General features: G+C 42.9%; 1 protein-coding gene across 1 annotated transcript in view; it reads left to right on the top strand.

Moving 5' to 3' along the window:
• The window catches only part of THSD7B (thrombospondin type 1 domain containing 7B), a 2,969,219-nt gene that overhangs the window by 2,804,397 nt on the left and 137,038 nt on the right, over positions 1–27,784 (top strand). Inside the window, exons 23-25 of the mRNA XM_069616536.1 lie at positions 3,421–3,594; positions 3,719–3,814; positions 6,916–6,998. Of these exons, the coding sequence (XP_069472637.1) occupies positions 3,421–3,594; positions 3,719–3,814; positions 6,916–6,998 (353 nt within the window). The remainder of the gene's footprint in view (positions 1–3,420; positions 3,595–3,718; positions 3,815–6,915; positions 6,999–27,784) is intronic.

Below are 27,784 nucleotides of genomic sequence, written 5' to 3'. Positions count from 1 at the left end.
GAAGATGGTGGTTGGTCCAAAGCTGTTGTATCTTTTTCAGAACATACCGGTCTTGCTAGGGATGGAATTCTTTAGAGATGTGAAGACTCTTCTGATTAAGCTAGGCTGGTACCCTCGTAGTCTCCGCATTAGCTGGGAGACACTGCCTTTACCCTGCAAAAGGGGGGGAGTGGCAACTCCCAACATTGAATTATACTTACACCATAGTCTGCAATGCATGAGAATGCGGGCAGCTTTTAAGGAATGGTCTCACATGTTCCCGGAGTGGCCGACGGCAACCCCATTGCTCCAGTACATCGTTCATTCACCTGGCTGACGGGGGGTGGAGTCCTCCATTTACAGGTTTATCCAACACAACACCCTGCACGCACTGCTAAAGTGTAGGTGGAAATGGGAGGAGGATGTCAGGACCCCCTTTTTGGATAAGTGATGGGCACTGATATGCACAAACACACACAAGGGGACATTTAATACACGGCTTCAACTAATTCAGCTGAAAACCCTCCACTGGGTATACATATCCCCAGCCCACATACACCGGTTTGATATCTCTAAATCGGCACGATGCCGGCGATGTGGCCATGACCCGGCTGATTTCATTCATATGATGTGGTCCTGTTTAAAACTGCGCCCTTACTTGGAAGGGGTGGTGGAGCGCTGTTCGGCAAAAAAAAAAAAAAAAAGAAATATTGTTCTGTATGCTTGGCTGGGGCCCCACCATCCCCAAACAGTATCGGAAATTGGTCACAACCTGTATGATCCTCGCTAGGCATTGTATCTTATTGAAATGGACCAGTCCCGCTCCCCCAGGGGTACAAACGTGGATTAAAGACCTAAAATGGCATAGTAACACCGACAGAGAATACAGGAGCTTGTGTGGCCCGCAGAATAGGCCAAGAGAAATCTGGGGTCCCTTTGCTGCTTACTTGCTATCCCTGGACGATGAAACAGATGGATGATCTGATGCTAGGCGAGTAAATTTGCAGTGGGGAAGCACTGTGGCTGGGGGAGGGACACGCTGCTTGCCCTGCAGCACTTGCGCTATTGTATGCTGGAAGTACTTAGGAACAGTTCAGAGCACCATTTGTACACGGAGAAGTGTGTGGCACTCGCCGCAATAGTAATGCTTATAACACAAGCTGAGTTATTGTTGGTGCACTGATTGTATGTGTTGTGAATCTTCAGAACGTTTAAAAAAAAAAAAAACTTAAAAAAAGGAGACTATTGTCCCTTATAGTGCATAAACAATTGTTACACAGCAGAGGAGGCTCTCAGAGAAGACCGTTCCCTCAATTTTCATGTAGATGTCTTCTGATCCAAATCTACCCTTACTTTTTTGGGCACCTTATTATTATAAATTCACTTTGTATTTTTTGCAGGGTAAAAATCATGACAACTTCACAACTAGCCAGGCAAACCTCACTCTGTCATAATGATGACCGGGCCATCCAAACCTTTAGATACCCAACAGCAGAACACAAGTTCTTGAGTCAACAACATTACGATGCACTTTCCTTTTGTAAATACACTTGTCAACTTTTAGTTATATACTTTGAATTTGAGTCCGTATTTTTACTAGAATTTCATTCAGTATAGTGCTGTGACAATATATTTTCCAATATGTTGATTTATGTTTTGAACATCCATTTTCTTGTTAATTTCTTGCATCAACCATATGTTACACATACATTCTTTCTGTACGTCCATAATCTTTTCCTCTTTTTGTAGCTTTGGCTTGTTGTCTACTTTACATTAAAAAATGCTTGTCCCTCAATTTTTATGGAATTACTATATGGGTGGATGTATTTGACATGTACCTATTACGGGATTTCATTTGAACATTGGTTCTAGACTCTCAGTCCCTTTCTCTGTATATAACAATGAGTGTATTGCTTTCCATTGTTCTTCAAAGGCGGAAAGAGTTGCTGGTTGTCTCTCGCCCCCACTGCCTTCATCTCAATAACCAACCATTGCATGGGCAGGCATTTAATATGTATTATTTGTAGTGACATAGGTTTGTGATGGTCAGGCAGTGGGCATGCTCTCTGTGTAGCTCAAAGGGCAATTATAGCCAACCATTGCCAACCACAATTGACCATTGGCAAACATTGTTGACCATTCCTGAACATTGGCAACCATTGTATAACATCCATGTTAGACCATAGCCGGTTGTCACTGACCCAATCACAAGCATGCTCTCCCATCATCAACTATGGTCACCCTTTGACAACTATAAGCATAATGGCCATCCATTGCCAACCCTCACTAACCACATTCTGAGACATTGACAAACATTTTTTGCCATGGTATGTCACGTTCAACCATGTTTGGCCATGGTTAGTAAGAGTCTGTCTAGCTGTCTAGTCATGGTTGGCTATCTATCATTTGATAGTGGTTCACCATCACCAAACATTGCTGACCATCATCTGTCAGGAAGCCTTGCAGTCTCTCTCTGCCCAGAGCCCTAGCGAAGAACTTCCCCAACAAAGCATTTCAGTTAAAGCCAAAATTGTTGCTATTGCCAATAATGATGTACAAGATGGATGGCACTGGAAATAGCATAGGTAGAGGCATGGTTATTCATTTTACCACTGAGATCAAAATATGCCATGGTTTACTTACTAAAATTTTATTTTGATGAAAAGGTGTATTATGAAAGGCTCAAACAATGTCAATCATACAGTACCATTATTTCCTAAAGGCACATGAACCTTGTTGATTAATTAAAATCACTTGAGACTAATTCATGAACAAAAGAAGAAAAACAAAACACGAAAAAAATGGTCATGTTTGATTTTAATATCAGTTTTGTATACAACACTGGTGTGCGTTACTATCGACAAGCATTTCTTCAAAAGCAGTCAATGGGCCTCATTATGACCTCGGTGATAGCCGTGCCTGTAAAAACGGCACGGCTGCCGCCGGACTCATTTTTTTTCCGGTGCCCGGCAATTGAGACTTACCAGGGCATTACAGCCCCGGCGGTCCCAGTAATTCCCCATTGCCTGACGCCGGGAAATATGACTGCCCATTCCTATTCGAGTCCCATTGGGCTCAATGGGAATGGGGAGCAATAGTGCCGGTGCATCCGTCAAGGTCTGCGAGCGGGTGCCGTTCCACCCAACTGGTCAGACCTGGCGGGCTGAAAGGCACCCGCTCGCAGAACTCTGAGTATGCCGGTATGGTTTACCGGACAGGCATACTTATAATGAAGCCCAATGTTTTTGTAGGCAGGAAACATTGCCCGTGATTTACAGTATACAAATTACCTCATCCATACCCTATTATTTTTAAACTCTTGGTCAGAAACCAATACACATGTGCAATTAAACTGCAGTCACACTCTTTTGTGTAGGCTATGTGACTCTGTGATGGCCACGTCCTCCAATCCATCTGAGATTTTCAAGCTCTCTTTCTTAGGTGACTGTCATCTAACAGAATGGTCTTCCTGGAGCACATGTGAATTGACTTGCATCAATGGAAGGAGTTTTGAAACCATTGGACGCCAGTCACGATCCAAAGCATTCATTAATCAGCTGCTGGACAACACAGAAACCTGTCCAGAACAAGTCCTAGAGACTCGGCCTTGTATAGGTAAAAAGAAAGATCTTCATTGCTCTTCCCACATGATATAATGTTTTGCAGAGTCTGTTAAACATGGAATTGTAATTGCGATGTATATGAGTAGAATATAATATGTTTGCCAAATTATATGCAGGTGGAAAATGTTATGACTATGAATGGAAAGTGGGCTCATGGAGGGACAATGAACGCACAGTGTGGTGTCAGCGGTCGGACAGCCTCAATGTCACAGGTAGGCATCCAATATACTTAATGTGTTACATTTTGACTTTACCTCTTTGCCATACTTTTGAAACAGTAGTTGAGATAGTGAGTCATCAATACTCGGGACATGCATAGTTTATACGTAGAGAAGGGAAATCACTCATAATCTCTCATAGAGAGGAGTATCATAAGAGCTGTAATTTGTTCAATTATTTGATTTGAAAGCATCACGGTCAAGGATACAGTCTCTGGGTGTGAGCTCACCATATTGCCCTCAGCCACAAGGAGGGGAGCATCAGCCCTGAGACGATGCACACTACACTGTCGCCTCCTTCCATCCCTTCTCGACCACGTACTGCTGACGGTTTCTGCAACCCTGCAGCTATGGTTGTAGATATTAGCTACAAGGAGTTACGTTGGGATTACGCAGGACTGTGGATACCACCACAAAAGCTGCTGTTTAGTACACCAAACACATACCTAAAGATATGTAGGTGTAACTGCTTCTGTGACGTATTCAGCTGCACTACCACCATCCACTTACAAATACACCCCACTATGTTGCTATATGAAGTTAAGGGGTGCTGACAGCGAGTACACCAATGTATCAAAAGCAGTGGCAAGGACAGTAAACACAAGCATTGATTCATGGACACCGTAATATATGTGTCAGCATTTCCCTAATTCAGGATATCAGTGATTCTGTTATTCTCTGAATAATACAGATTACAATTCAATTAGATGTGTTTACATCAGGAAATATCAAGCATCATCATGGGTATTACAGACAAAACATCCCTGTTATTGAGTCATGGTTGTTCAGATGTTCTTTGACCAAATGCATTACAATTAGTGAGCTCCCACCTTTGTTAAGGGAGATTTGGGAGCATGAGATGCGTGTTATGTTCCTGAGCACCTAGCTCTAGACCCCCAATGTCTCATTTTACATCAGTGCTGTTCCCCCACCTCATCCTTACTCTTCATTCAAGCACCTTTGAACATAGACAACATTGCTTTCTTTTCACCAGTAACTTGCTTGGTAACAATCTTATTGTCAGTTAACCTCCAGACCTTTCTAATATGCTTTCTTTGGTACTTATTTCATGTTATTAATCTCACATTTAATGGCCTGTCATTTGCCTCTGCATATTATGCGCTCTGGAACATTGGTGGCAGCTATTTGCTTTCTAGTGTAAGCGCTTGCCAACTGTCTGAGATGTACAGTATCAGCAATTGATCATACGTCACCCCGCATTGATGCACTCTTAGACTGCAGTACCCCTTCTCCTGAACCACCACATCAGCATGTGGCTCTCATCTCCCCAGCTCCAGTCATTTCCACTCTTCGTCATTTATCACATTTCCACCATGGCAAATACATCACCTTATCCTCTGCCAAAGCCATCCAAAGCTTGTCCATCCGTTCTGCCATCCTGCCATGAAAAGTGCTTCTGTATTATCAAGCAGCACACTTTAAAGGGACATGAACAAGGACATAGCAAGGACAAGGGCATAGTGGGCCCTGGCTATTAATCACTGTTCCACAATGTTCAAAGGGATATGTGGTGCGTTCAGTTTGCTATCACTGTCTGAAGATCTAGTAAGATGGAACAATGTTACTGGTGATTTTACTGAACCACATCAACATCATAAACATGTACTTTCCTGGACCTCGTCTTTGGTTACCTGTGATTGCACATTCCAGATGATGGAAACAGGCCCTAAAAGAGGGAGGTGAGGAGGAACCAAAGCACCCTCCGTGAGCCCTGCTCCTCAGTATATTTAGTGAACTATTATTGCCCAACATGTATTCTAGAAACCCCATTGAGTTTCCAGCAACGTAATGTTGGATGACTGTCCACATTCCACATGCCCTTGCAAAGAAGAGGCTGGTGACAAAAGACAGACACAAACGGAAGTAATTGATGACTTTGTCTCCGCCCCAATTTAGCCCTCAGTGACAATCATGAAACCCATTATTCTGAGCTGTTATCTGTGTACATTTGGGAGTCTGGAAGTCCCATTACCACATTGTAGGCCACACAAAGGTACTGCAATCTGGGTATTGTTAATCAAGTTTCTAGACACCTAATCATGTATTTAGCATAGTGAAGCATATTTATTAGTATAAATATGTGGACATAATTACGTATTTTTATGGTGCAATTCACAAATGCATGCTGTTTACCTTTCAAATTCGACATTTTTTGGGTATTCAAACTTTCCACCAAATGAGCGATCAATAATTGAGGTGTCACTGTAAACATTCTGTGATGTTCAATAGCACCCTCGTTGTGCGCCATCCTGAAATTACCCAACCTACATAGACTCCACCTGCAGGTTTTGCAGTACTACACTACACGTTTTTTATTTGTTATGCCTAATGCTAGTATGATTATCCACCTGGGCACTAGGAAATTCAAAATATTATTACTATCTTTAGTGATGTGAGCAAGCCCATGATGTACTTGGAAAAAAAATGCTATTAATAGCATGAGTTGGCCCACTCGCGATAGAAGTTAAAAAGTAGTGTTTGCATTTACAACATTGGTAGGCCCAATAGAGTTATTATTTGTATATTAAAGGGCCATTTCTTGGAATGTGTCATGCAGAAAATTGGCTACTTGCGCCCAATCTGCACATGCAACTTTGTTTGTCGATTCATGGAATTAAATGTACAGGACTTTTCCTGGACTTGCGTGGATTTCGCGCTGGCCTGGCATGCCTCTGTGAGCCGTCGAGAGCCTTGTGCGAGACTCCGAGAAGAGGGTAGGCGTGGCCTGCACAGAGGGCTTGCAAGGTGGCTGAGAGCCCACAGTTGTAGATGTGACCTCCGCACGGTCGCCTTTGTCCATCATGCTACCGATGGCAATACATGGAGCATCATTAAAGTGTCTAGAAGACGGAGGAACACACCAGGCGCAGCAATATGAACTAACCTGATAACATTATATGTAAAAGTGCAAATTTGTACACTGAGTTGAATGATAAATGCGTTCTTGGCACCAGTCTAGACCAATGCATTTAGGTGTAACTTATGAATTCGGAAATCATAGCAAAAAAGCACAATTTATCAATATACGTTTTCTGCAATATTAATTATTGACAAGGTTATTGTTTATTTGACAGGGGGGTGTTCCATCCTTTCAAAACCTACTGCATCTAGGCACTGTGACCCGCCATGCAGGAAGCCATTTTCCTACTGTACACAGGTAAGGCAAAAAACACACATAATCCCAGAAATGATGTGAAAAATAAATGGCAACGCAATGTACATCTTCTGTTCGTGTATGCATGAATGTGATCATCCAAAATAGATTGCATTCCATGCAGTACAACTGTAAACATGAGCAATATCATGATGTATTAGCTCCTTATTCAGATGCACAGCATGCAACCGTGCATGCACCATCACAAGCGTTTGAAATGAGCCTGCATGAGAAACATAGGGAATTAAGTGGCATTCTGTGGCTGCCATTTGCAAGCATGTAGCAAGATGTGCATAATGAAAGGTAACCATTCACCCTCTCCTCCCCATGTCTGTATCAAGAACAGTCGCCAAAAACAAGGATTCATGTATGTTTTATTGAGTTTGGTTGGCTCACGTAGTTCTATTGTGGCAGCCCTTACTAGAGAGACTCTTTTAAATAACAAAAGAGCCGTACACATGGGGGCTTATATTCATTGGCATGAAAGCCTTCTATAAGACTTTTACGCCAGGCATTAACGTCACGGCTCATTTTCATCATTTTGGGCCTCATTACGACCCAGGCGTTAAGGGTTAACGCCATCGTTAACCCTTAACGCATATTCTGATTTTAACGGCTGCTCTTAGCAGCCGTTAAAATCCATGGCGCTAACCTGCTATGATGCTAATTACGCCACCGTAATTTACGGTGGTGTAATTAGCGCCTTCCCCACTCCCATTATGCCCTATGGGGCAAAAACGGGAATGGGGAAGGGAAAATGGAAAATGGGGATTTACCGCCCCACTCACCTTGGAATGGGGCGGTAAATCCGCCATCCACCATGGTGTAAACATAGTTTACACCATGGTGGTAAAGTTGGCGCAATTAGCGCCAGGGTCGTAATGACCCCCTTTGTATCGTGGAGAGGGGGTGCCAAATGCAACTTTAGTTTCTGCCTCTCCCTTCCTCTGTACTATACAAATACTATATTATTTGCACCCACATGCATTTTCATGCGGGGCAAATGCTGACGATCCCTATGAGCCCGCCAGCTTTTTTCACCAGCAAAAATCAGCAGACTCCATAGGGATCCATTGTAAATGCCGCCTGCCATGAGGACATGGAAGGCAGAGTTGACTTCATTTGCACAACTTGTAAGATGCCTTTTGCCCTGCACTTTTGCACTCTGCTGTGCAAATGATCAAATTTTGCCAGCAGGGATCCGTTTACATTGCAGTGCTAACGTAACTGTTCCCACAAGCCAAATTACAAGCTCTTTCGAAATCAGCTCTATGGTATCTGTTGGTCACAGTATACCTTAACGAGTATACTTTAAAGATTATTGAGTATTGTACACTGAGGGGATCCCCCTGCTACAATGCGCTCTGTGGCTATGATAATCAAACTCTTGAATTCATTAGTATAAGTATACATAATGTGTATTTATTATATAAACATGTGAAAAGCTCAAAGGCCAAATAGCCTTATTCACATACACACGTGATGTATGTGAAAAACAATATAGCCAACCAAATAGCCAACAATCACTAGTTGGCACACATGTATATTGTTTTGCCAAAAACAGCTTCCTCTAGGCACAATACATCAATCAAAATACAGAAACATGTCACATGAGTCAACATAAGCTGTGTGCCTAACATGCCATGTTCACTTGTATTTAAGTGCAGAACATGTTTAAATACAGACAACTGGTCGCAATAAAAAGTTATGTGAACATCTTATGATCTGTGCTCTCCTCTGAGTGTTATTCACTATGTCTCATCATTATGTCTCATGCTTTTCATTATTAGGCTCTGTGATTTTCTATAAATGTTATTCTTTTTTCTTCCATATATTGTGCACTGTTTAGTGATTCAAATGCAGTGGGATCATTTAGAGATGAACAGCCATATCTCTGGTATTTGGTAGAAAGTATTCTTCTGGTTTTGTTCACAGTGGTAATTGTGTTTCAGATGGCCCGCAAATGTGGTAGAGTTGTTTCAATACGGCGGTGGTATTCCGCATGTGCTGGAGTATGTGTAGCTTGGCTGCAGTACTGATGTGAATGAACAGAGTTGAGAAAGGTACATGGTCGTGGCATCCAGTGTCTGTTTGAATAGAGGAGATGTTGGTGGTCTGTTCTTATTGTGGAAATTAGCAAACCAACCTATTAATATAGGGTAATTTGTGGTCCAACTTGTCAGAGAAACAGATTGTTTACACAGAACCATGGGGGTAGCATCATGTCCTAAGATCTCTGCTACTCACCCATTTCAGGAATGTCTTGAATGTCTTTGTCTCTGTTTCCCCCGACCTGCTTCTAGCCCTCTCAGCTGTTCCTCCCTTCCTACTGCCTTCCCCACTTATTTGGCTGTTCTTTTGCCTTCCACCACCCACTTCCATCCCTCTAGTTGACTCCCACTCCCTACACAACCTTTGTCTGTGCTTCCTTTGGCTCACAAGCATCAGGTCACATGATTTCTGCTTCGAGCCCATTTCTGGTTGTTTTTCCACTTTTCCCTCACACTCGTCCAACCATCTGTTCTGTTTCTTCCCACTCCCTACTGCCCATTCGGTTCTCTTCTTTCCCCAACCCACTTCCATTCCTCTGCACTCTCCCTCCCCAATCCCTCCCAATTGTTGTGGCTGTTTTTAGTCCCTTTTCCACACCCAAATCAAGCCCTCTGTTTGGTTCCTGCACCCTCCATTCCTGCTCCTAAACCCTCCTACTTAGAGTGTGCATGGCCCCTGTGTCCAAAGCAAAGATCTGGCCTGGACAAGGGCTATAACCAATACAACACCTGTTTGTTCCTCTTAGGACCTGGAAAGTACAAAGAGCCAGAACAAGTGAACAACACACCCCTAATAAACTATAACCAATACAACACCTGTTTGTTCCTCTTAGGACCTGGAAAGTACAAAGAGCCAGAACAAGTGAACAACACACCCCTAATAAACCTGTTACCAAGTGCATCCTCCTAGTACGCCTATGTCCATCCCAAACCTAACTATAACATGCAAAGATGTAATATGCACCAAGTAGAATCCAAGCTATGACATAAACAACCTCATTAACATCCCAATTAAAACAACCCAGCCTGCTACACACATACAGGTAACCTCTTTATATTTAATGCCCACTCTTCTCTAATTCAAGTGTCCAATATATTGATGGCATGATCACCATACACACCATTGACATACTCTTCATAACCGAAACATGACTGTAAAGACTGGAGGGGGGTGTCTGTACTCCTGCTCTCTATATAGCAGAAGAGAGGCACAGAGGACCCCAGCCAAGATTCTCTATAGGGTAGCGGTGGTCGATCAATCAGGGCCTAGATTCTCAGGTGGTGATGCAGGCTGGTTCTTAAGTACAGTGTAGTCCCCAAGCCCCCACAAAGGAATGTCCACACACTGTATTAGTTAACACACAGTCTTTATATAATGAATATTCAAGGTTAGGTACACTATCACACTAACGCACTTTGTGCTCAGAAAATCCACAATGGCAAATACATACAGTTCTAAAGTGGTACCACAATTATCAGATCTCATTAAAGTGCATCAACAATGTTAAAGACCCCGATCAAGCAGTCCCACTAAGTCAGTGCCTTGTCTGGGATTGCTCAAGGGAAGCCCTTATTTATATATTTTTATGTCCAGTTTGTGTACTCTGGATGACAACCCTTATATAACACCCCTCTCTTAGAATCCCCCTGACCCCACTGAGCCAAGAAGTAAGTTTGTTTTGCAAATTTAAAAGGTTTATTTGAGAATTAAACAATATATATATATATATATATATATATATCACACTTTTATAATAAATTAATAACTGATATCACGCTTGTGAATATGAACAGTAATCAGCAATAGGTAATCCTACTATAGCACAGTTCTGGTGACTTATGACTAGGAACAGGTGAATAAGGTATCAGAGAATGCTTTATGGTTTCAAGGAGATGCAAAGATGAATAAAAGGCAGTACAGAAATAAACTTGATATGATTTCAGCAAAAGATAATGTAATCACTTTTCCCCTTTTGGCAATTCACCCCCCCTCTATGCAATGTAAGGAGGTGGAAGTGACACACACAGTCTTCAGGAATACAATCACAGTACAATCCCTATTCAGTTCCCCCCTAGCAAGCTTAGATCAACAGGGATGATTTTAAACATAGGCAAAGTACTTTAAAGGTGGTATGCAAAGAAGTGAAAAATATACTAAAATGATTTTAATTCCCTCTAGAGGTTCAGGGTGGGTGACAGCTACTTTGTATTAGTTCAGGATCACTTTAGCAATGCTCTATGAATGATTGCCAGGTGGCAAATGAATTTCAGCAAAGGAAAGCAATGAGCTGCTATTTTGCCAAGTGAAGAAATTGAGCCAAATAGCAATTCGCGGCAATTTTTCCGAGTGCGTCGAGCGCGATTACAGAAAAAGTATAATGAATAGAAATGCTGGGTGCTTTGGAAAGCCCAGAATCTTAGCTTTAAGGTGAAAGTTAAATTTCGTTCCTAGGACAAACGGTTCCGGAGATACGGACGATTTCGTGAAGGTAGATTCTCAAAAGAAAATTCAAGCTCAGAACGACAGATGACAGTTTTCAGGTTTGAGATCACAGAAGGAACACAAGATTTCTAGGATGCAGTTCTCAATAGGTTAAAATAGTTTGAATTAGATTATTTTAAACTAAGAGATTGGGTTTTGCACAGTTCTGGCGGTACTCACACTATATTTTGGACAGGAATGCGACTTCGCCACGGATCGGGTCCAGATTTGGACTGCGGTTCCCTCGCCACGGACGGTCTCTGCCTGGTTCTGCTCACAGCGATCTGGGTCAGCTCTGCTAGCGGCACTGCATAGCGGTCTGGATCTCTGGTTCTGGCAAAAGTTCTTGGCACTGCAAGGCGGTCTGGTCTCTGGTTCCAGGTACAGCTCTGCTTTCTGGGTGTTTCTTGCACAGCGTTTTAGGCCAGAATCAAACAGCTCAGCCCGGCTGTTTTACTCTGATGTGCCCCTTGGAAGTCTGGGGTGAATCAGTTTGCAAAAGATTTGGAGGCCTGCTGACAAATTCTGAAGTCTGAATTCAAAGTTCTGGTCTCTGTCTGGATTTGAAGTCTAAGTGCTGGATCTGGTGTCTTCTGGCAAAACGCTCCGCAATAAATCAGCTTGAAGTGGGAAGTGAATGTCCCTACCTGTCCTGCACAGTCTCCTTTTATGTGTTTAGAAAGTGGGAGGGTCGGCTCATCTTCTATGCCCAACCCTCTCAACTTATCATTGGCCAGTTCCTACTCTCTCACTTGATTGGGGGAACTGGGTTGTGAGTCAGAGTGATGAGGTAGGTTTATGGTCAGATGATCCTCCCCTTGTCAAATTGCACACAAATCTATTTCTGATCCAAATACATATTTATCTATGTACGATTTTTCTAATATTATACGTCCAGTTAACATATTTTCTGTAGCACCAAACCATCTGATCCCTGTCTTTGTAAGATGTCTTGTCCACTTATGACAGAATTCTGCCCTTTTCATCCAGATAACGACCTCTAAACCTTTCCAGATGTTACACAAATGTGCACCAGGGATATGGGTTTCAGATGATAAAGTGTCAGATTTTTAACATGCATACATTTGGAGTAACAACCTTTTTTCCGTTACTATCCCCAAGAACATACCACAGGGTCCTAACACCTCTTAAAATGTGCACAGAAAAATCACAAGAATGATGATGTTATTGATATAATTTTTACAAGTCCACACTATGAATTATCCATCTTTTTAAAATTATGCTCTGGCCCCCAGGGGTGTGGTTTTCCAAAGCACATGGTGGAATTTCTGGTTTATCCACTTCCCCCAAGCTCAGCTTGCTCACATGCAGTGCCCCTCCCCGTTTCCTTCCAAGAGGAAGCCATTTACGACCCCCTAATTTAACATTTGCGTGGGCCAAGGACAGTGCTTTGTTTAGTTTCCTGCAGACCCCAGGTGCTCCTCCCCTGATTCAATCAGGGAGGTGTCATCTCCTTTTGGTGGGGGCAGCAGAATGCAGCCAGGCCTGAGAAGAGTGGCTGAGCAAGTTTCACTCCTGTCGGGGGTAGTTGCCGGGCAGAATTCACTCTCTTCAAGCCAGGCTTCAGCTAAATGTCGCTTTAGTTCCAAGTTTCCTACATTCAAACCAAACTTGCAATTTTTACACATGCAGCTAGAACGCTGATTCTAAGTTCAAAACTATGGCATTTAACAGTTGCAAACTATGTGCCACTCAACTGTAGGTCGCTAATTTATTTTAAACATTAGATTTTAGTGTCTTTCAGTCCAATTTCACTTCAGCTGCTGACATCCACAGCTCAGCCAGTTTTGTTATAAACATTGTTTTGGGCTCTTTCTCTTTCCAGATTTAGCATGCACACAAGAATACATTCTGCCAAATGCCTGCTGGTGTTCATTGAGATTTTTGAATATCTTGCAATGTTTAAAATAGGCATTTTTAGCTTGCATTTCAGAGAAACAAAGGTGATTTCAAAGCGTTTTTTTTTTAGCCACCGGCACTGCTTTTCTTCCTTTGGCACACATTTCACTCATGGCACTCCTGGCCCCTCACGCTCGCACTGGTGGGTGGCAGGTCAGGGGACCATTTTGCTGTGCGCAAAACTGAGCGGTTCTCCTCGTTCTGGGATAGAATGATGGGTGGTGACAGCTCATCCCCACATCTACCCAGTCTAATAATTCAACATGGGTCAAAACCCTTGACAACAATACTCTGGTCAAATGTCACACAGAGCAAGGAATAAAAGTAACCAACAATAGATATAGTAGTAAAGCAGTTGGTTAGAACAATGGGCAGAATATTGACCCCCACCAACTAGGCACAATTCTGTGTGGAGATCCCCCCACCTGGGCAATCTGTAAATTAAAGATATATCACAAGCCCAGTCCATATATTGTTCTATAAGTCTTATTTCCTTCTATAAGGTTTCTACTCCCCCAATGTACATAGTAGAGCAGAGTTCTTTGATGAGGCGTCGATGGATCCTTCTTGAGTGACTCCCTTTAAAGCAGGAGCCACGGATCATCAAGAGGCATCGAAGAAGGTGAACTTGGCGTCAACGGTGTCAATTAAAAGTTTGATGGTGCCGAGACCACAGCGTCGATCCAGGCAGTGCTTGTCGGCGATGTCCTGCGAGGATGAGGTGTGTGGGCACCTCAGTGTTTGATAGTTCAGGACTGCAAAGAGTTTCTGAAGAACTGTGGCCCGACAAGGGCGTCGAGTCTACAAAGTCTTTGTGGTCTTTGGGTGGCGGGAAACCCACCGGCGGATGCTCCTCGGCGCGTCGACGGCCTGGCCTTCTCCGGCGGGATAAGGCACTCGGCGATGTCGACGAGCAAGTCTTAGGCAAAGGATTGTGCGGCTCCGGTCGTCGGCGGCATGGCAACACGCGGTCCCCTCTTCTGGGCAACCCGGCTTCGACGGGCCTCCATCGGTCACAGCGATACTCCAAACCCTGGTCGACGGCAATGGACTTCAACGGCGTCGATGTCTGGGTGCTTTATTTCGTTCTCCTTAGCGTTCCCAGTCTCCGGTCGGCAGCCTTTCGAGGGTCTGACTTCCAGGGAGCTTCGGTGAAGGTTAGCGGTGCTCAATGGTCTCTCGGAGCATGGGAAGAGGGCGCCTAACCAGGTCCTCTCTCGGATCAGTCCTTGATGAACTCGACAGCTTTCGGATCGGGTCGAAACAAATGCAGCAGCAGTTCTTCTTCTTCCAGCTGGGCGTCAAGGATACGCAGTTCCAGTTACTCTACAAGTAGTGTCAACTCAGCTTCTGAACAATTTCCAGTGGTGAGAGGTCCCCAGATATACTATTCTGTCTCTCATCCACACTGCTGGGTCACACTCAGCAGCCAATCATACAGAAGGGCATTCATGCAGTCAGTCAGCCAATCAGGCATACAGTGTATTCAGGCCATACTCCTCCCTCTCAGACACTCACAACAAGGAATGTGTATTGGGACAAGTACCCAACCATTCAACACTACACACTGCTCTCAGTCATTGTGTCATACACCAGACCCAGACATCCACAACAAGAAGTGCATATTGGTCACACACTCCATTCACCCAGGTCCCACCCATAGGGTGTACCCACAGCATACAGTCACTGGGAAGGCTCCAGCCAGTCTGACCTGCACTTCACAACAACAGCATATATGGAACTTCCACCCAACAGCCAGTCAGGAGGAAGGGACAGAGTCAGGGCTACCCAGGACTTTGGGAAAACAAGGTAACAGGCAACAGAAAGCAAGAGGCCGCAGGGGCCATCTTGTTTCCTATCAGGAATCGACTGATTCCAATGGCAGGGCCTGGATATCCCAAAATGGAGGATACTCAGACCACTGGTCAAATTCAGCATGGAGCTGCCACCAGACCACACACTGCTCTGTGGGCCACACACAGGTGCCCTAACACACACACTAGGGGCACAGGGTTGCACCCCCACCCATGGGTGCCATAAGGGTATCCCATGGGTCTGTACACCAAACCAAAAACAGGAAGAGCTGCACTGCCAGGAGTCCCATATAGACTCCTGGGAAGAAAACAATACAGAACACAAATGAAAAAGGACTAAAGGACAAGGATAGGGAGGCCCTGTCCCTCCAATGCATTTCCAGCATCACAGTGACTTACTCCCAGATCCATCCACATGCTGGACTTTCTTGTCCCTCCCAACTACAGCATTCAGATTGCCAACTGTCCCCCCAGTCAATGAGATATAAATAATGTAATAATGTACTGATCAGTGGCGATGGGGATTACAATAACAAGAAGGGTTTGGACTGAGGGGGTGGGAGGGTGTCCCTTTGCAGAACACAAGTAAATACAAAATAAATCCCTGCAAAATCGTGGCATCCTTTCCATACCCTTAAACTTATTGTTTTTCTTTTACATATTAGGGGACTTTGGTTAGGGCTTCCCTCTGCCCTTATTTGATCCAGGTATGGCTGGATGCAGAAACTTCGACAGGGCAAGTATGCCTAGATTGATGAGAATGGGCATTTGGCCTGCCCCAGGTTATGGTCGCTGAATGTGATCCAACAAATCGCACGGTCTGAACCAGCCCTGCCAATGAATTTCACATCAATACAACCCTACCCTGAGGAGGAGGTGACAGGAAGACAAAATCTTTACCAGGAAATACACAACCATGTGACATCTTATGAACATAGTGTTATTTACACTAGCAAGTATACCTTGAAATAACAATGAACCCTTACCTGTTTGCTTGGACATCTGTAAATGATGTAGCAGAAAGCCTCCCAAGCTCCATGCTAGTGTCTGAATAAAATACAGAGCCCTGAGTAGTGTCTGGGAAACCCTCTGGGGAATAAAACCCAAGGTTGGCAGTCATATGTTGTGAAACAGGAAATCCAAAATGCAAATGAAAGGAAGCAAGCGTAGCAGATAGAATGGAGAATCAAAGGAGCAGCCGGGCAAAAAGGAATGTCCTGACGTCCCACGTCGATCGGTAGCCAGTTATGAGCAGAAAGGTGACAAAAATAAAAGGACAGAATAGCTTCAGATGAGAGAGCAAGAATGTGTGTAAAGCGCAGCACAATAATAAGAAGGTAATCCAGAGGTCTCATGAAGGATGATCCACAATGAAAAGCAGCCGAGGAAAGCACAATGTAGGAGATGAACACGAAAGTTTCAGGGGGATGATACCATCAACAGAGCAAAGAAAGAAGCAAAGGAAGTCCTGACGCCCCACAACAGGAAAAAAGAGCAATGGACAGGGATAGCTAAGGCAAGAATAGGAAGATAGTATAAAAGAAGGAAGGGATGAAGTTAGGAGCCAGGAGAGACAGGGAAGTAGGAAATCGCAGTAAGGGATCCTAAAGATTTAAGTTAGAAGCGACGCACTGGGCTTACTGGTGCGTCCCATTAGTTGGAGAAGATTTGCTGATTCTGGCGTCCTCAGAGCCGGCAGGTAGCTATCTTCGAAAGAAATAGACCACTGAATGTGATAGCATGAAAGGTAACAGATTGGCACCATCTTGGAAGAGGAATCTAGGCATTTCAGACTCATTCCTTCCCATCTTCACCAGAGAGACCAAGAAGGGACACGATTCATGACACATAGGAATTGAGGACGGACTAATATCTGAAGACTGTGGGAATAGTGTGCCTTAAGGTCAACTTAGTGTCTCTCAAAATGTCAGTGTCAAGCATCTCAGAATGCATAAAACAAGCAGGTCTGCAGTGCAGTGTGGGTTGATTGGGAATGTGTTGATGACTAGGATGGTGTCTGTTTGTCTTTTTGTCTTACACCTGAATAAACCTTTTGCTTAATCATTATTTAAAATTAAGACAATCCTTTTTTGATGTTCACACCAACTACAGCATTCAGAATATCAACCACTCAGAGAAGTCTGAAATTGGCCTCATAGTCAGCCATAAGACTACATGGACATGCAGGAAATTGATCCTTCATCCCTCAGATCCATGGGGCACGTGGCTTGTTGCTTTTTAGGCTCCCATGCCACAAATTCAACTTTCCATTTGACCACAGAGTAGCAAGGTATTCCTTGGTGAAATCTCTGTCCTCATCTCTGTGTCAATTATTCCATCATCATCTTTCCAGGAGTCCTCAATCTGGCAGGAATCCAAGCAACCAGGTAACTAAGCCGTCTTTGATATCCTGGACATCCTTCACATTACAGAATTCATTACAGATCCCCATCAAATGTAACACTCTTGACCTAGTCTTCATTGCATCTGCAGGTTTCAATGACCCCCACGTAAACAACTCGGCAGGATTGACCATGCTGCCATACATATCAAGCTGCAGCTCCCAAAACCTTCCATTTGAGGACAACTGAAACCAACAAAGACACATTGGTGCTCATTCAAAACTCCCCACTTGTTGACTCAGAAGAAACCCTCACCAAGCTACCTTCGACATTACCCCTTCAGTGACATCAACATCCTTCTCAACTGCACATTAACTGACTCCACAGACACCCATGCACCTTGAAAGTATAAACCATCATAATACCAATTTGGTCCTATACCTGTTAGAAGTAATGGGGAAGGGAGTGGAAAAGGGGGGCCACCAACTAGCACTGGAGGCGGAAAAAGGGCCCCCATTATATAACGGGAAGTTGCATCTCCACCCCAAGATCCACGCGTGGAGGGGAGAGGCTTACTAGTGAAAATAGTGTAAATCTCAAAATGTCACAATCCTTGGCTGGCAAAGAGCCAATGTACCAAACAGATGCATGTCGCCAGGTATCCAACTTGCATAGCCACCAAACTGCTGTTTCTCCACCTCCACAGACCCCTCTCCAATGGATGTGGGTGTATTCAGGAAAATGGTAGTAATTGGTGAAATGGTAGGTGGGCCCGACTATAACTCATCTACTCCTCCTGTTGAACCTACCAAGGTGCTAGAGTCCTGTGCAGGGGTGGGGAGGGGTCAATATATCTACTTAATGTCCATAAACTGGCCCCCAACTAGCATGAACCTAGGGATGCTCTTTTAAACAAATGCACATACTGGCTTTGGTTTTTTAGGGGTTGTTTATTTGTCACCCGTGAACAAATCGCAAGTTGCCCCCAAGTATGCTTCAAGCGGGGAAGAAACACTGACTATGTTAGAATTCTTTGTGCATGGAAGACGCGTTTTCCATTCTAGGGTTACTTCGTATCGAAACCTGTCTTGTTCTTTTCTTAAGTTAACACGTCATGCAACTTTCCATGAGTCCTGTATTGTGTTCCCTCATATTTCTCCTCAAAGGTGATTGCAGCTGAAATTGCACTAACCAAGTTCTGTTCATGCATCTATAGCTAAAACATCCATTTTAGTACTTGAATGGCCCATGTAAACCTAACTCTACAATACTCAGTTCAGATGTTAATGTTGTATTTTGTTATGAAAATGGAGTTGTGCAACAAGGTTGTATTTGGGAAAGTCTTCTAGTTGTAGATGCATTTTTTGGGGAGTGGGAAGAACTTGTTTCAGTTTTAAGTGAGTAAGTACGGGCGCAAGAGCAGACAGAGGAGTTTATGGTTGTGAAAAAGGGAAGGCAAGCTGATGGTATGAGACATTTAGATGATGCTAGGATGGAAAGGTTCCCTTGCTTGGTCTTAAAATGTGTACTATTGTGGTTTGTGGGGGGAGGGGGGAAGCATAAACTGTTCATGTTTGAATTTGTTGTTTTCATGCCATAATGCATGGTGTTAATGCTGTTGATCAACAATTTGTTTATTTTCATGAAATGGGGTGGAATTTGGAATTAAAGATGGCTAAGTGTGGCGCTGCCCGATAATGGGCACGCACGCGGCGGCGTGACGTTGCACGTCGCCGCGTGAAACATAAATAAACGGGGCATTTCCCGGCCACGCAGAGCGACCAGGAAGCCCGAGCAGTAAGGACGTGTGTGAGGTGTCGTCCTTGCTAGTTGGGGGCTACGGGACTGCATGGGGGCATGGACGAACCCTCAACACTAAGTAAGTGGTTTGGAGCAGAGTTTGACTTTTGAAAAGGGTTTTGTGTTTGTGCTTTGCAAATTGACCTATAGTTTGCTGTGTGGCTGGATTTATATCTGCCATATTTTTAGGGGGCATTCTTAGAACATATAGACAAGTGTTTTATAGTACACTAGCAAAAAGTACCTGTTCTACGTGTGGGTTCTATGGACAGACATGACAACATCAATTGTTGAAAATCAGTGATCCTGTAGGTCGATGTTCTGATTCGCTTATCGCTTAATGTGCTTTGCACTCTGACTTAAACTATTCTGAGAATGGGCATGTGCAGCTGGCTGAAATACCCGGAGCAGACATTGGGGGAGAGTTGGTGTGCTGCTGCATACTGGGACCTACTAAGACCAAAGAAATACTGACGCTTAGTACCACAAAATGAAATATGCCAATCACGGGTCGAAAAGATACAAGCATCTTTAATTCTGTACAAATTCAAAGTAAACAGATAGCTATCTGGCTCCCAACACCTCGCAGTGTGTATTAGCAGACACAGTGAGGGGTGAGAGTGCTGGCAATCTTAACACGGTCATTTTTATACAGGGCCTCATTACAACTCAGGCGGTAAGGGGTTTACGGCAGCGTTAACAGCGCCGACCCTTACCGCCTGAGTACGAGGTCCCCTAGCGCCATGGTGCTTTTAACACCTGCTTTTAGCAGGTGTTAAAATCCATGGCGCTAAGGGACCATGAAGTTAATTACGCCACCGTAATTTACGGTGGCGTAATTAACGCCTTCCCCACTCCCATTATGCCCTATGGGGCAAAAATGGGAATGGGGAAGGGTAAATGGGGATTGGGGACTTACCGCCCCGCCTAGGTCGGAATGGGGCGGTAAGTCCGCCAACCACCATGGCGTAAACGTAGTTTACGCCATGGTGGTAAAGTCACGGCCCAGGCGGTAACTTACCGCCTGGGTCGTAATGAGGCCCACAGTTTCCAATCATTGTCCAGCCCCTCTCCAAACTAATAATTTACATGCTATGGTTTGTGCCCAGTTCACATGTCAAATATTACAATATTGTACAATAGATTTAAGAAGTTTGCATGTCCAGGAAGTTACAATAATGCCATTGGTTATCTGATCCACAGTAAGCCTTGTTTCAAGAATCGTTACAATGCAGTTCAGCAAAAACACACAATCTGAGTTTGTTCTACATTGTCTCATTGTTTATATGAGGATGAGGCTTGTGAGCGCAGGCAACACTTGGATTGCAGTTCATAGGAGTCACAAGGTTTCTTTGCATAGAACAAACAGTCTACTCTCGGTTAGCATCAATGTTGACACAACTCAAAGGTCGTTCGGCTTGGCTGCAGTTGAAAACACAGTCCACCATTTTAGAACACAAAGCAGGAGTTGAAATCAAAATGGCGGATGATTCTTAAAATGGAGGCAAAGTTGATCAGAAATCGGTACATTACGAACGCGGTTTTCCGTGCAACGTGAATGGGCTTAGGACAATATTCATAACAAGGCAGTATTATTTGAATAACAACTATGCTCTCTTCCCACCTGTTGCCTTACCCTGGCATGGTGCATTTTGTTGCAGTGCATTGTGGTGCAAATGTCCCAGAAACCTTTCATTCTAGGGTAAAGGACTAGTCCTTCTGTGACCACATTGATGTTTTGCCGATTTCAACTGTCTCATGTGTGACAATGCTGAAATCTGGGGAAAGGGGTGGGGTGTCCAAATGTCATGTAGTGAGTATTGTCCAGGGCATCCCAATAGGCAACTATGGAAAATGTGGTGCATATTGGTGTAACGTTGTGGAATTGTATAAGGAACAATGCTTCGCCTAGCCACAAACTTAACACAACCGACACATTTTCACTTTTATTAATATAGATGTCAAAATATATAAGAATTAGAAAAGTGTGAAATGATATGAGTAAGAAAATGATTTTTAACATTCATCTGCATACTAGATAACATCCAATCAATACCCTGATACCGCCAAACTAGAGCCAATACACATATTTGATCATTTTACAATCTCAGGGCCTGATTTGCAAAGCATTTTTCAAAGGACCTTTCCAATTCTAAACACGTTTGAAAATCATGCCTGCAGTGTCTTAGTTCCCTTTTCTTTCCCAAAGAACTCTGGGGATCAAGTAGGCTAGTCATTGTCAGAGAACTGTGACACCTAAAGGGTCCATTTGAAGAACATGTTATGTCCATGACACATTACCTGAATGTGAATCTAAGGCATTAAACTGTGTGGGTAATACACATACAGTTCTGTAAGGAAAGAAACTTCATGAAATACTAATGGAAAACAATGCAGCCTTCTAAAATATTTAAAGGCTGTCATGACTCATGAACACTATATTGACGTGTGCTCTGGCTGAAAATACAATTTTCCAGTTTAAGTTCCTCGCAGCAGTTACCAACATCTTGCATTGATTGATATTCCTTTTAATCAGCATTTTTGTCATCATTAAAAATCGTTTTTAGGACAGCCAATTAAACAAAATAAGAAACGAATCAAATGAGTGTTTTATACCTTTGCAAAATGTGTGTATAACACAATTTCTTTAGTTGACTACTGCAAACAAACTGATGTAATGCACCACCCAGGTGCATTAAGGCATTAGGGTATAGAAATCCTGCTTTCCGAACAACTAATAACATTGTACCATGCATTAACAGTGGAATGTATAGTGCCAAAAGAGTGAACTTTCACTAAATGGTAGAAAGCATGGTTACCGTCCACTAGAAAACCAAGCTTTTCCAGTAATGCAAGTCTATTCATGATAGAATTGTTAACTCTGGTTTGTGCTCCCTCCATTTTCCACCTGCTCAGAAATAAAGCATAATTGCCCCATTACAAGGCACCTACCGGTTGTCAAGGTTGTCAATGCAAGCTTATTTGCTATTCAGGCCGTGGTGTATTCATGAGAAAACAGTTGGAAGAGACAGCCAGCAAGTGGTATGGGCCTGGGATTCTCACCACCTCCAGGGTCCCAACAAAGGGGAGTGCAGCCAGCGCCACACCCCAGTGACCCTCAGTCACGTTGTTGACAGGAGGCTTTAGGAGCCCATTAGCTGGACATTCTATCGATGCCTGGGAAATGGATTGTGGAGCCCTTTTCCAGGATTGTTTGCGTAGGAAGAGAAACATTACTTTCAAGCCCAGGCAGAAGAAAATAACATCTGCCCATCCCATGGAGACAGCACCGTATTCTTTATTTTGCCTAATGAGGACGACACCGTTTCATCTGTAGTATCATGACTAACATGACACAATCTTTCACTGTGCCATCGGACCAGGACACACGGTACATCGTTTCACTTTCATGGTCCTTATCCAAATGCATTTAATATTAGTACCCGGCAAGGGCGCAATCAGAATGAAACAAGCATTCTGATTGGCCCTCGCCGGGCTTTACCCGGCTGAGAATCCCTCGATTCTGTGTGCCATCCTAAAACAAGTTAGAGTTTTTTTTTTTAGTTTTTTAAAATGAATTTTATTGGATTACATGCAAACCTTTAAAATAACAACATTCCTTAAAACATTCCTTATTACTCATTACATCTCTTTACAGTATAGATCTATACCAACGCTTCTTCTTCATCTGTTTTTATACATTCACGTGCTCTTAGCTTCAAAATGCATTTTGATGTGCCCCACAAAGGTTATGATATACTTAAATCAATAGACGGTTTTCAATTATCGCCAAAAAGTGAGTCAGTGGTAACACTAATTTCATATCTATTCCGTAGAACATTTGTTGCCACCACTCTTTGGCATTAAGAGACGGATGAGACTCGCTCCAAAGACCCAGGTGTTGAGTTCTTTCTGTTCGTAAATTGTACCAAATGTTTTAGAGTTTCATGTTCCTGTGTACAGCATCGACATGTCGAGTTCAAGTTTGCATTGACTGACCATGCTCTCAAGCGTTCTTTCGTTTTGAACGTGTTAAGCCGAAAACTCATATACAACCTTCTAGCATTTGGATCTGGGAATAATGCAATGTATTTTTGTGTACTATTATAAGCGCAACCATCTGATGGTACCTCGCTCAACATTTTATATGCCCCGCTTTCAGAGCATGTCAAATCCAAGTCTGCCCGCCAAATTTTTGATTTTGCTGCTTCCGGGTTACCTTGAAGAGTTATTGCTTACCTTAATCTGCGTTGAACCGATCTGAAAAGCAAATTGTAATAGTGTATTATAGTATATTACAACATTAGGTTTTACCTGCCTAGAATAGCTGTGTGTCATTCTTGAAAAGTGTTGTTGGGTGTAGTGCTAACCTTGGTCATCCATAAATAGTGTAATAAGTTCTTACTGATATTAGACTGTGGCTGAAGGAGATTGTAAATCCTTAGAAGCTGTTAACGGTTTTGGGATATTTTTGCCTGAGGCCATGCTGAGGAATTATTATGGAGGCCAGACAGCAGATAATAGCAATATCCAAGAGGAGGCATTAGGTTAGACTAGATATATAGAGGTTGATAAAAATGAAAATAAAATGTTACTGGAATTTTTGTATCTTTTTCTTTATCGACTCGCCTCCGCCGCTCCCCTTCACTGACCCTAGTATTGAAGCTATTTTACAAGAGATTAGGTCACACAAACCTTTTATTAAAACTACCAACAACAAATTACAGCAGCTATACAAAAGATAGAATGTCTTTGAAAACAGAATGAGTGAAATGGAAAGTAGAATAAGCTCTGCTGAAGATGCCTCACCAAGAGTTACTCAGTTGGAAAAAGCAGTGGAGGACCTCCAAAAACATAATGAGGAGTTAGAGAATAGAAGTAGGTGCAATACCTATGCATCTCTGGTTTACCGGAGGGGTTGAGGGAAATGATTCTGTACTGTTCTTGAAAAATATGCTTTCGGCGTTGCTCCATATTCCAAAGGAAATCTCTCTCAACATTCAAAGTGCTCATTGCATTACCCCCATGAAAAGCTCCCAGATGTCCCAATCTCCACCTAGTACTTTGATGTTCTACTTATCGGAGTACACCCAACTATTGCTGATCAACTCCAAGGCCAAAGAGAAGAATACCCTTGTTTGGCAGGGCTGCAGGATTGGTATTTCCCAAGATGTAGCAAAGAAGACCGCCCAACCCTGAAAGGAATTTCTTTCTTATTGTCCTGCCCGGAAAGAACTTAACATCAAATATGGTTTATATCACCCATGTTCTTTTAAAGTGGCATATGAAGGCCGAATATTGATCTTTGAGGATCCAAGACTGAGAATATGGATATGTCGCTCCCCTCCAACTCTGTTGTTTCATGCTCTTGACTCTTTGCCTCATATATGAGCATAACTCACTCACTCAGTGTGTTACAGTCGTACATTTTCTTCTCTTAATATGGGTGGGCTGGGTGCCCAGGATGTTTTTTATCTTCCTTTTTAGGCCCGGCTGGTGTCATCTGCTCCTACGTCTTTCTTCATTTTTTCTCCTAGCTTTAGCTTGACCCTCTTCGCTTTCCAATTCTTGAATGTTCTTCCATACCTTGTGCTATTATATTTTATGTTACACTTTTTAGTCCATATAATCTGGTCAAGTTCTCCCTTCCCTCCCTTCGCTCCCATTGTCCCATCCCTTTGTATTCCCCGATGCTCTCATGGGTACATTTTACACGTCAATATGTTCTTACGCATTGTGATCTACTTTCCATATAGGTTTACAGTATCATATGACAAAGCCTTTCTCTGGTATTTTTATATTGTTTCTAATTGCTTTGTCTTAAAGCACAATGGTTTTTAAATGTGCAACCTGGAACATTAAGGGTTGTAACAGCCCTGTCAACAGGTATAACGTTATTTCCTCTCTCAAAAAGATGCATGTGTCAGTTGCTTGCATTCAAGAAACCCATCTCTCTCTCAGAAGCCATGCAACTCAAATCTTTCTGGGTTAAGCATATTATAGCCAATCCAGCAGCAGGTAAAAAAACGGGGTAGCCATATTAATCTGTAAAAAGTTATCATATCAAGATCCTTAGTCAAGAGAGGGATACCAATGGTAGATGTGCCTGGGTCAAACGGCTTATCGGATCTGACACTGCCACTATAATGAATATCTATGGTCCTACATTGCCTGACCCAGAATTCTGGAATTTCACCAAAAAATTATTCTTAAATCAAACTTCTCAAATGTAACTCTTGTTGTGATGTTAACCATGTCTTAGATCCTTTTCTGGACAGGAAATCCAGGTGTTTTTTCAAAAAAAGTTCCAAGTCCCAAAAAGCTTTTACCCATTAACCGACAGAAGCGGGGCTTCTCGACATGTGTAAAACTCACCCATCCGGTGAACTTAGAATACACGTTCCATTCTCATCCACATAACACTCTCTCACGCGTTGATTATATCTTCACAACTAAATCCCTCACTAGCACTATTATCGACTGTATCATTTCAAATAACATAATTGCAGATCACGCCCCTCTCATTGCCACCTTTGATATCTCTGATATTAAGTAAGCTGTCTTCAAGATGGACATTTTATAATAGTTTACTTCATGATCAAAAATGTATCCAGTGCTTCCAACAATGTTTCTTTTCTGAAAATGTAAATGTAGATACCTCAGTGGTCACTACTTGGGATGCATTTAAAACTGCCCTAAGAGGACATATAATCTCATACTCTAGCATAAAAAGGAAGCAATATAAAAAAGACCTTGATGCCCTATACCATCAGCTCTCTTTCCATGAGAAGCAATACTATCAAAAGCCATCAAGTATCTGATTCTTTGTAATACCATGTCCCTGCATTTCCAAATCAATAGAAAACTTACTACACAACAGGTGCCATTTAAAATATAAATCCAAGATATATAAAACATCTAACAAAGCCAGAAAATCCCTGGCTTCCTATCTTAAAGCCAAAAAAGAAAGAACATGTATCTCTCATATAAAAGATTCCTCTGGCTCTGTCATAACGGACCCTTATAGGATCTTGAAGGTCTTCAAGAACTTTTATAGTAACCTGCATACCCCGGAGTCTATTGTTCAGGAAGCTAGTCTTAAATCCTTTTTCTGCTAACACTAGCAGACGCTCTTACCCCTCTTCAGATCTCAGTTGCTTGAAAGGAGACATCATCACCCAGGAAATTAAACTTGCCATACAAGGGCTAGGTAAAGGCAAGCCTCCAGGGCCAGGTGTATTATCTACAGAGTTTTTCAATCAGTTCTCTGACCTGTAGGGTATTTTGTGGAGATTTGGGGCCTGACGGTATTTTCTTACCGCCGAAATATAACTTAGCAACAATCACTCCTTGTATTCAGTTTGGGCCATGTACAACAATAATACAGTGAACATGCATTATTTCAGCACCCAGGCATGCATATTTGGTATGCGTGGGTGGTAGGCGTGGTTGGTGGTATTTTGGTGAGCATAATTCCCTTGTTTTATTTGTGGCCCCAATGTCCAGAATCCCTTATCTTTGCTTAGATTTTTCGTGTGATCACTAGAGAGACCTCAGACCTACATTTTAGGAATACCACATTTTTCAGTGATAGTGTTGGTGTGCCACCATGGGTGAACTCACTGACTTATTTACGACAGAGAGCTATATATGGTAGTCTTGTGGTAATTTCCACTACCTTATATACGGTAGGGAGCTATGTTCAGAGAGTCTCTCTTCCCGTTGGCTCATGTACCTCCAACAAGCTATGCTACAATCACTCACAATTATTCATACTGATTCTGACATGCACACATCTGTCTTAAAATGACCATTGCACTGTTTAAAAATCTCCCCACATCATCGGCATTGTAATGGTAAATAGTAAATACACCACCCGTCTGTTTTCAAATATTTTTCTGTATTATAAAAGTTGCATTTAAACACGATCTCATTCTTTACAGAAATAAATAAAATGGTACAGTAAAAGCATTGTCTATGACACACTGCAAAGAGCGTGACGGAGAACAGAACTCAAATTGCAACATTGGTATTTGATTAAGACACGCACAGGAATCCCCTTTCCTACACTGACTGCATATTTTCGTGCACACACGGCTCCCACGCTTATGTAATTACCTTATCTGTTCAGTGTTTTCTTCAGCTGTTCTCCTTCGGAATGTGGTTCCCTTGAAGATTAACCCCAGTAAAAGGATCGCCTTTCCTTTTCAAACCGGGGTCATTGCCTGGAATTCTTAGCTTTTTCCCCGATACTGCCCACTAAAACTTTCATCTCAGCCCTCTGTATGACGTGTCCCAATGAAATCCATCATCTCTCATCCTCCTACTCTCAACAATAGCTTCGCTTATACATTTGCAATTGTTGCAAATCTGACTTCCT

Source organism: Ambystoma mexicanum, chromosome 9, assembly GCF_040938575.1.
Source record: "Ambystoma mexicanum isolate Mex_15411 chromosome 9, UKY_AmexF1_1, whole genome shotgun sequence".
In the NCBI taxonomy this organism is placed as follows: domain Eukaryota; kingdom Metazoa; phylum Chordata; class Amphibia; order Caudata; family Ambystomatidae; genus Ambystoma; species Ambystoma mexicanum.
The sequence above is the reverse complement of the archived record's forward strand: the minus strand, read 5'-3'. Positions and strand labels throughout refer to the sequence as shown.